General features: G+C 31.8%; 1 protein-coding gene and 1 long non-coding RNA gene across 2 annotated transcripts; one reads left to right on the top strand and one right to left on the bottom strand.

The window, feature by feature from the left end:
- Window positions 1-2,107: 2,107 nt before the first annotated feature.
- On the top strand, window positions 2,108-3,744 carry LOC105972927 (1-aminocyclopropane-1-carboxylate oxidase 5). Its single transcript, XM_012997906.2, has 3 exons — window positions 2,108-2,287; window positions 2,382-2,626; window positions 2,934-3,744. The coding sequence occupies exons 1-3, from the start codon at window positions 2,186-2,188 to the stop codon at window positions 3,580-3,582; spliced, it is 996 nt and encodes a 331-aa protein (XP_012853360.2). The 5' UTR covers window positions 2,108-2,185; the 3' UTR covers window positions 3,583-3,744.
- A 1,839-nt stretch (window positions 3,745-5,583) lies between these two features.
- Window positions 5,584-6,010, bottom strand: LOC148765540 (uncharacterized). Its single transcript, XR_016029545.1, has 2 exons — window positions 5,886-6,010; window positions 5,584-5,793 (listed from the first exon to the last, which is right to left on the bottom strand). It is a non-coding gene; the product is annotated as an uncharacterized LOC148765540 (long non-coding RNA).
- Between the last annotated feature and the right edge of the window lie 4,885 nt (window positions 6,011-10,895).

Raw genomic sequence — 10,895 nt, 5'->3', positions numbered from 1 at the left:
ATTCTAAATTAATATAATGCGTTGAGGCAGGATGCATGAATTTTATTAATATTTAATATTTAATTCGTTCCAAGTCAAGGTCTAATTAATGTGGAAGCCATCAAACAAAATAACCGAATTCATTTTTATTTAATTAAATATAATTATATTTAGCATGACTCATCACTGTTATATTAAATTTATTTTTTATTATTAGTATTTAAATAAAAGCTGTATAAATATAATACATTATGGTTGTATAAATATAAATAAAAGCTGCAAAATAGTAATACATGATTTTGCATCCCGCGTCGAAGTACCTTTACGTACATTATGGTTGAATGTGCTTTAGAAAAAAGCACACAAGAAGTTGGAAATTTCACATTTAATTTGACCGACTTCAAATTAATAATTAATAAAACGAGGGATGAGATAAATGTCGTTTCAGTCTTAATATATTCTATCGATTTTAAATAAGAGTTTCACCATTTTTTAGGTTGAATTTCGCAAAACTCAAAGCACGAAATATGTTGTCATTTGAGTTAGCCTTTTATTCTAACTTGAATTACCAAAATCGGATGTTAGATGCGGAAGATGTGAATGAATCACTAAACGATGTTCATACGGCATAAAATTTAAAAAATAACTTATTCATGCATAAATTTGTCATACGACATCTAATCTAGCTGATTCAAATTGGGTAGAAAAGTAACCCATAAAATTACAATTTATGTGTTTCGAGCATTGCCAAAATCGGATTGAAAATCGGCCAAAATTACGTTCGAAGTCAAAACGGTATTAATAAAATTAAGACGACATTTGACATTTTAGAAATACAATTGAGCTCGTCTGAGGATAAAATCCTCTTATATCCCATAATATAATCCGTGTATTAATCGCAAATAGTGTCCCAAAAAACCCTGGTTAGTACTAATCTTTCAATGATTATCTCATCATTAGGACATTAATTCATATGTAGTTAATCAAACCATCAATATTACCTGTACCAGCTTACATTGTGTCCTCATATTCTAACAATCATTATCATTAATATCACAACCCCACGATTCGTACAACAGAGCTTCTTTAATTACAGATCAATCTCAAAATTCAATTAATTTTTTGTACACAACATATTGATTTCCTGACAAAAATCTATTAATTTTAACGAATTATTAAATTATCGAACTCATAATTTAGTACGTTTTCACCGAATCGAGACCGGAATAAATAATTATTTAAGCGAGATTACTACTTTATCGAGTATTAATTTATTGAGGTTCTACTGTAGTTGAAAAAATAATGTATAAAAAACTAACATTTGACCATAGGTTCTGTTTAATTAATGAAAGAATTTTACTTCCTTAACCCACAAATTATGCATACTAATTAATCCATTTATTTATCTCATCTGATCTCTAATCACACGAAAAGTAGAGCATGTTATGTGCTACAAAGTCAACAGGGATTATTAAATAATTAAATAAATAATAAAAAGAATTAGTTGAGAGTCAACTCTCAATGAATGGTGTTAATTAATTAGTCAGTCGGCACAATTTTCAATTTCAAGTCAAATACACAAATGTGGTATTTCAGTTACTGCCTGTTGCTTCATTTTTAAGATAAATATATATAATTTATTTTTTAAAATTCAAATTCTTATAAATAAAATAAACCTCCCCTTTTTTTAATTTCACAAGTTGAATATATAATTTTAAGGTCTGCAGATTTTGAAGGACCATTGGACAGTTAGAAGATATGATGACAGTTGTGACAGAGAATTAACAAGTAGAGCATGGTATTTAATTAATTAATTTGGTAAAGCCGCCATCTGGCAAAAAATCGTGTTAATTAAGCTTAAATTACATAGTTAGTAGTAATCAATATTAAACAATGGCTTAATAATGATGATTAAGATGCATTACCAGCTGAGAGGATGCATGCTTCTGTTATGGGGCAGCAATTACATCATCAAACCGTTGACCTTGCGTCACCGTCCGTTGTCTTAATCCAATGGCTGCTATGACTTTACAGTTTAATTAAGCAAGAAAACATATTTTATATATAATTAATTAATACAGTAGTGGTGTGGTTTATATGTATGGTGGCCCTCTATAAATAGGCATCAAATGTGAGTTGTTGAGCATCCAAATCAATTTTTCTCTTGCTAATAATTAATTAATTAATTTATAATAATTAAAATTCAATGGCGATTCCGGTGATCGATTTCTCGAAGCTCGACGGAGAGGAGAGAGCCGATACTCTTGCTCAGATTGCTAACTGCTGTGAAGAGTGGGGTTTCTTTCAGGTACATACATATGCATTATGTTGTCATGCACATGCATTAATCTTGCTTTATAATTAATTGTTCGATTAAATATTCGTGATTAAACGACGTACAGTTAATCAACCACGGAATCTCGGAGGAGCTGTTGGAGAGGGTTAAGAAGGTTGCATCTGAGTGCTACAAGGTTGAAAGAGAAGAAGGTTTCAAGAAATCGAAACCGGTGCAACTTCTTAACGAATTGTTGGAACGTAAAAATGGCGGTGATCATGATGAGAAAGTAGAGAATGTTGATTGGGAAGATGTTTTCCTTCTCTCAGACGAAAACGATGATCAATGGCCACCGAAAACTCCGGGTTTCAAGTAAGCCTTTAGTCATAGTAAAATTTATTTTTTTCGATTTTTATTTGCTGTGATAATATATCACCTTGATTCACTTTCCGACGATGATTTTTTTTTTTTGTTGTTGTAAAATAGTGCTAATCTGTTTTCATATGATTCATGCATGTTGAAACTTGACAACTGTAATTAATAAATCATAATTACAAACTACTAGCTAGTAATTCTAGTTGACATATATTGTATTATCTAAGACAAGAACATGTGCATGCATATGATTAATTATTTTGATGATCGATTACTAGAAGTCAAACTAATCATGTATGAACAGGGAAACCATGAAGGAATACAGAATCGAGCTCAAGAAACTCGCGTTACGAGTCCTCGAAACGATGGACGAAAACCTAGGCCTCCCGAAAGGGTACCTCAACAAGGCCTTCAACGGTGGACAAGACTCCGAGAATGCAGCTTTTTTCGGGACAAAAGTGAGCCACTACCCACCCTGCCCCCACCCGGAGAAGGTGACCGGGCTTCGGGCCCACACGGATGCAGGTGGGGTTATCCTCCTCTTCCAAGACGACGAGGTCAACGGTCTCCAGATCTTGAAAGACGGAGCGTGGATCGACGTGCAGCCCATGAGAAATGCTGTGGTCATCAACACAGGTGATCAGATCGAGGTTTTGAGCAACGGGAGGTACAAGAGCGTTTGGCACCGGGTCTTGGCCCGGCCAGATGGGAATAGGAGGTCAATTGCTTCGTTTTATAACCCATCGTACAAGGCCGTTATTGCGCCTTCTCCGGAGCTGCTAGCGGCAGAGGCCGCGCAGGGGGCGGTGGTGGAGGAGGAGGTGGTGGTGAAGGACTCATCATCATCAGGTGCTAAGTATCCGAAGTTTGTGTTCGAGGATTACATGAATGTTTACGCCGAGCAGAAGTTCTTGCCTAAAGAACCGAGGTTTCTGGCTCTCAAAGCAATCTAGGATTTTAAGAATTAATATATGCCGTTTTATTTTATTTTATTATTATTATGAATTATGTGTAAGTTTTCCTTAAAGCAAAATGCTTTTGCTGTCACTCTTCTGCTGCATGTGTATGTAATGTGTTTATGTTGTTTTTCTATATATTTTCCTCGATGATTAATATATATATATATATATATATATATATTAATATATATATATATATATTAGAACCTCGATAAATTAATATCGGGTTAATTGCAAATACCACCCCTGTGAAATCTCTAATTGTCAAATACCCCCTATCAAAAAACAATTCACACATGCCCCCCTGTGTAACAAAAGTCAAGGCATCGAGACCCCTCGTAGCAAATCGTGTCCCTCACGCGCTGCTAGTGCGAATTTTTCTCCCCTTTTGCGTGTGAATTGTCAGAAACACCCCCAAACCAAAAAAAAAAAAAAACCCAGCTCTCACCTTCTTCGCGTTCCTCAGGGCAGCAAAACAGGGGAAGTTTGATTTCTTACAAATCAAACACCACCACCTCTGTTCCGCCGTCACACCACCACCACCCACAAACGCAGAATGAAATTCAATCCGCTACTCACGATCTATGATAATTCCATCTCCGCCAGCATGATTTTGATGTTTTTAATTTTTTTCTATCACACAAGTTGATTTCTCTACAAGAGGAATCATTGACCATTTTGTTCAGATTCGTTAGTCCAATGAGAATTTTTTGGGCTACATTTGTGGTGCGGGGGGGGGGGGGGTTCTTGGTTTGGGAGCTTGGGAGACTCCCCTTTTGCTTCGCCGCCTGTGAGGGTTGACTTCCGGCGAGAGGCTTGGCCCAGAAGACGAGGGTTTCGGCTTCTTCTTCATATATTTGGCCGTTGGTGGCGGCGCCTTTGCTACTGAAGCAGCTCCTCTCAGCGGAAGAAGACGGGAGCGGCGACGGACGGAAATTGTCGTCGGCGTCGGAGGGCATTTTTTTGTCGAACTATTTATTATTATTATTATTATTATTATTATTATTATTATTATTATTATTATTATTATTATTATTATTATTATTATTATTATTATTATTATTATTATTATTATTATTATTATTATATTTCGAATTTTTTATTTAAAATTGAAAAACTATTAAAAAATTTATAAACATTAATATGATTTACTAATTGCAATAAAGCCCTAGGGTATTCTCGTCTTTTTATGCTTGGTCAAAGATTAAAATGACAATAGGTGCAGTGTGCTTCAAAATATATTACACAGGGGGGTATGAGTTAATTTTTTTTTGACAGGGGGTTATTTGACAATTAAAGATTTCACAGGGGTGGTATTTGCAATTAACTCAATTAATATCCGATAAATTAATAACCTCGGTTAAATAATAAATTTTTCTGGTCCCGACTCGGGGACAACGTGCTAAATTAATAATTCGCTAAATTTATAAGATAATACACATTCAAAAAATTTAAGAAGCCCCATATAATATATAAATTAATAATGCATAAAAATAATTCTTAAATTACATGGTATAGTACATATTTTATAGATCTATGAAAGCTTAATACAATATAATTTAATTGTTGCTTGTTTCTTGTTGAAGTTCACATTACTATCAATCTCGTCCCTCACTTTTCTTAACATGGTTAGAACTTTCGGTATTGTTTTGTCATAACTCAACATAAAATCGTTCTATACCATTGCTGCTTTAAGAGCTTCCGTTCGTGAAACTGGCTCTATAATGCATTGAACAATGATACAATGAATGATATACACATAAAAAAATAAAAAAAAATGTATTTATTGAAAACAATAATTAAAGTAATTTCATAAATTAATAATTTATTAATTAACGTATAAATTAATAATTATTAATTTATCGATAAGTTAATATTTCGCTAAATTAATGAAATTTTGATGGTCCCAACAGTATTAATTTATAGAGGTTTAACTTTACTTTCGACATTCCAATGCAGAAACAAAATCAAGCAATGGTCAAAAGAAGCATCTAATTCACATCTAAAATATCCAATTTACCGAAATAGTACTTTTCCACATTCTAGTCGATGATGTTCATCGATTAAACTTTGTTAAAAAACACCTAGTTTGCATCATCATCCTCCGACCGGACTTTGAAGAAATTGATCGTTATCCGTTTGTTTGGAGACGAGCAAATGGCCTGCATACCTGACGCATCTTCGTCCTTCATGACTAAAAGGGAACTGATCGAGAAAAAGCCAATATTTTTGAATTAGATAGATGTTGTATACATACAAAATATCGATAGTTATAATGCCATACACACAATACATACCCTTTCCTGATAGAGAGGTTCAAGGATCCTTCATAATTTCCTAGACCGTGATTTGCAATCGTGTCACCCAAAGCAATTCTCGATTCCGAGAGGATGACGGTGAAAACAGGATCCACATGAGGTGGTTTGACAAGAATCTTCGAATATTCTCCCTACACAATATATCGCAAACGAATTCCTTTGCACATTCTTCAGTGTGAAACAAAAAAAAAATGGACAGCAATTTATGTGAAATACCTCATCAAAGAAGTTAATTTTGCACGCATTTGGTCTCCTATTTTCCGGAAACAAATTATGCTCGACTACTTGCTCGATTAGACCTTGAAGACGAGCAGGGATTGGCTCAATATACCCTGTAAAAAAAAAATTATATGCAGAATTTACATGGTAGAAAGGTGGTTCCTTCGACCCTACACCCGGTGAAAAACACCGGGTGGGTCTTCTGCTGGCACGTGTCCTTTTCTTTATTTTTCTAAAACCCCTAAAGGTAAACCCTAGCGGGGAATATATTATAAAATACAAAAAAGAGACACGTGGCAGCAGAAGACCCACCCGGTGTTTTTCACCGGGTGTAGGGTCGAACAAATCGTAGAAAGGCAAGCCGAGTTAATTGATATAGATACATAATAAAAAAAACATATACTTATCGGGAATCGGTTGGTTTTACCTGCTTTCATCTGCCCAAACATGGGAACCCCGAACTGAATAAACTCCGTTTTGTTAGGCGTCAGTCGATTATATGAGATGTAGGTCTCTCCTGAAATGAATCAAACAATAGAACACTAGAGTTTAATCTTCAATAAAAAAAAAAAAAAAAAAAAAACGAATGTCGAACAAGGAACAAACTGATTTTTACCTAAGAATTCGCCGTTCTGAGCTGCAACTCGGAGCTCATCGACAAAGTGATTCAATCTAGATAACGTATCGCCTTTCCACACCTCTTGGTATAAAGTGAGCACGTCAACAACATTCTGCAAGTTCATAATTTACCTATCAAAATATTGATCACACACTCACATCTAAATGTAAATATAGAATAGAGTCGACGAAATTCGAAAATTTACAAATCGTTCGTTCTGAAGTTGCTGAATGTGCTGAGAGCCTGCATAAAATTTGGATAAATTTATATCAAAAAATTGGAATATAAATTATAATAAATCTAAATTTGGATTCAACCTTTTAGAGGCACGAGAACATATTTGCTTTCATTTTTTCTTCTTCTTCTTCTTTTCTCTTCAATGGATTCAAGCGCATCATCTATTAGGTTTCTTATTCGCAAAAGCTCTCGTTCCACCCTTGAGCCCATTATTCTTTTTGGTTAATGTTTAAAATTTATATTCTATATTATTATTTATACACGATTATTATAATATTTCCTTACTAAAAAGGTTGGCAATAGAATCCTAAAAAAAATAATTACCTTACACTTCTAGGGTTTTTTCTTTTTCCCATGTCGGTTTCTCAAGAATAAAACGGTGAGAGAAGTGGGATATAAAAAGTGAAACCCTAACATAAGGAAGTTTGCTTCCTGGTCCTTCCATGCGTGCACTACTGCACTGGCCCGGAAATATATTTACTTATATACAGTTAAACCTTTATAAATTAATACAATTGGGACCATCAAAATTTTATTAATTTAGCGAAATATTAACTTATCGATAAATTCATAATTATTATTTTATACATTAATTAATAACTTATTAATTTATGAAATTACTTTTATTATTATTTTAATAAATGCATTTTTTACGTGTATATTATTCATTCTACCATTAGTTCAATGCAAATTATAGTCCGTTTCATTAGCGGAAGCTTTTAAAGCAACAATGGTATAAAACGATTTTATGTGGAGTTGTGACAAAACTATACCGAAAGTTCTAACTATGTTATGAAAACTGATGAACGAGATTGATGGTAATGTAAACTTCAACAAAAAACAAACGATGATAATTTATATTGTATTAAGCCTTCATAAATCTATAAAATATGTTTTGTACCATGTAATTTAAGAATTATTTTTATGCATTATTAATTTATATATTACAAGGGGCTTCTTAAAATTTCCGAGTGTGTATTATCTTATAAATTTAGCAAATTATTAATTTAGCATGTTTTCCTCAAGTTGGGACCGGGAAAATTTATTATTTAAGCGAGGTTATTAATTTATCGAGGTCTACTGTATATGTTTGTAAGAATTATAAACACCGAAGAATTTTATTAATTCAACAAATACTAATTTAATTGAAAAATATTTAATTTATATTATTTTACTCTCAATTACGATCTTATGGCTATCTTGTATATAAAACGAAGATATTTTGAACTAAAACCTAAACCTAAACCTAGAGGTATTTTAGTCATTTTCTAATCTCAATTTTTACTCCATATTTACCCGTCACACCACACCACATACATATCATACCATTATCTTTTATTATCATTTTTTTTCTCCTATTAGTTTTGCACACGTTCACTATTTGTTATTTATATTAGATTTTTTCCTATTAAAAATTATGCACGTTCCATAATACAATATACAATATATAATATATAAAATAATAAATTAATTTTAGGATTTTTTTTCTTAACAAAAATCTGCCACATCCACGGGAAAATAAAACATGTCCTATTTTGTGGTTACCCACTAAGAAATCAGTTTATCAATCTTAACTCCCACAGCCCTATATAAACTATTCCTTCTACATAAAATATTCCTCCATTAAAAATTATTTCTTCAAGAACAATATTTCTCCCACATAAATTATTTTTTTCCCCTCCCTTTCTTCACATAAACATACTCCAAGGTATGCACAATTAACAATTCACTTGCGTTGCATATTTTCGTTCCTTCAACATCTTCTCATAATGTGTTCGAATAGTTTTCTCCACTCCATTTTTTCCAGTTTTGTTGTTTTTGTTTTCTCACCATATGTTGTTCCCCACAAAATTTTTGAGGAATATTATTATACTTAAAAGATTATGAAAAAACCTAATAATGATGGTGTACCATTTTCAAAAGTTTTGTTAGGCATTTTTAGAATTCTTTCCGACGGCTTTTAATCTCTTTCTACTACATTTTTTTCTCTCCATGTTTTTCTCTTTCAAGAATTTGTTCTCTTTTTACTGTTTTCTCCTTTTATTGTTTTCAATTTAATCGCTTTTAATTTATTCTTTTTTTTTTGACTAATTTTTTTGACCGGCATTAAATTTGTTTTCATCTTTTCTATAGGAATTTGCAGCTGCAATATATCGCACTTATTCAAGTACGCCACAATTGTTAGTTAAAGATTTTTGCGCTAAAATTGGCGTATTTGTGTTAATTTCAATCTTCTTATTATTTGTATCTGTTAAACGATTGTGTTGCTTTTGCAATTGTAATACCGGTCCAAATTATATATATAGAAATCTCATCAGATGAAGATGAGAATAAATTATACTCTGACAATCGTTGCCTACAAATAACGGATGCGGGATTTTAATCCATCTACAATGAAAATCAAAATGATGAAATGGGGAAGGCCACGAAATCATCGATCCAATTTCGTACGAAACCACGATGCAGAGTAATCCGACCATCATAAAGGATCAAGTTCGTATACGACATGAATGATGAGTACGATGATTGGTCGAATGAGGCACATATGTCAGACTCTGCAAGTGATCGCAAATATTATGATCGCAGTGACGAGGATTGCTCAAATGATTCAAATATGTCAGACTCTCTTAGTGATCGCAAAGATTCTGATGGCAGTGAATCGGATTAGCTTGATCGAAAAGATATTTATATTTTCTTAGATGTTTTTCTTTTCTCCTGTTTTTTGTTCTTTTAATTTCTTTCATTTTTATAATGTTCAAACTATTACTTTTGTAATACAATTATTGTAGATGAAGTATTCTATTATTTTATGCTTACATATTATTAGGATATATTTTCCGTCCAGATTTTTAGTTTTTTTCTCTCTTTTAATCAATTTCTGGAATTTATTTCTCATTTTGCATTAGATTGTTTGCTTAGTACTACTATGTATTAGTGGAGATGTAAAATTAAACCATAGTATAGTTTATGAGATTTTATGTAGAACTATAATATATCAAAAGATTGTTTCTTTTAATCAAATAATATTTTTTATATATTTTAAAATCAAACTATAGTATATGATTATGCATTAAAACATATTTTAATGATATATTTTAAATTAATTGTAGGGCTAATATTGTAAATCATCGGACTTTAATTATAAAACAATTTTTTAACATAAAAATGAGATTCCTAAATGATTAGTATTATAATTATAATTTATTTACTATATTATTAGTGATAATTATGAAACAACTTTTTTAACATAAAAATAATTATCCTAAACGATCAGTATTATAATTTATTTACTATATTATTAGTAAATGAAATAAGTATTATATGGCCAACTAACTAAGTTTTCTTAATAATATAGTATTAACTTGCTTGATCCCACGTCAATATATAAATTGAACATTATATATAACTTCCACGTTATATATATCTATAACCGATCACATTATATATAACCAATCACATCATATATAACTTCCAACTTACTTTTCAACTCATTCATTACAATGTATTAGTATTAATATTTCATATTTTCCTCCATTAATATCTCATTTTCAAACATCTTGCACATCAAGAGTTTCATATTGTTTAAATCTTTCATGGCAATGACTTTTCGTTTTCATCTCAACAGTTGCAAACTTATGTTTGTTGCACTATAAGTAGTCTACTACCAAATCTTTTTTTCCCCTGGTGAGTTAAAATAACGTTTCACCAATCCGTTGTTGGATCGAGCTTCTGCCGAATTTAATTAAAGGTCATTTGCGAATGTCTCATTGATTAATTCATGTTTTCTATACATTTATCCTGTAAATGCCTTTTTAAGTGTTATACAATATTAAACTTTGAATGTTGTGTAAATGTAACTGTGATTTAATATAACTAATTGTTTTTCTGTTGATTTTCATTTCATATTTTCATAG

Source organism: Erythranthe guttata, chromosome 14 (assembly GCF_056151865.1).
Source record: "Erythranthe guttata isolate IM_541 chromosome 14, IM_541, whole genome shotgun sequence".
In the NCBI taxonomy this organism is placed as follows: Eukaryota; Viridiplantae; Streptophyta; class Magnoliopsida; order Lamiales; family Phrymaceae; genus Erythranthe; species Erythranthe guttata.
The sequence above is the reverse complement of the archived record's forward strand: the minus strand, read 5'-3'. Positions and strand labels throughout refer to the sequence as shown.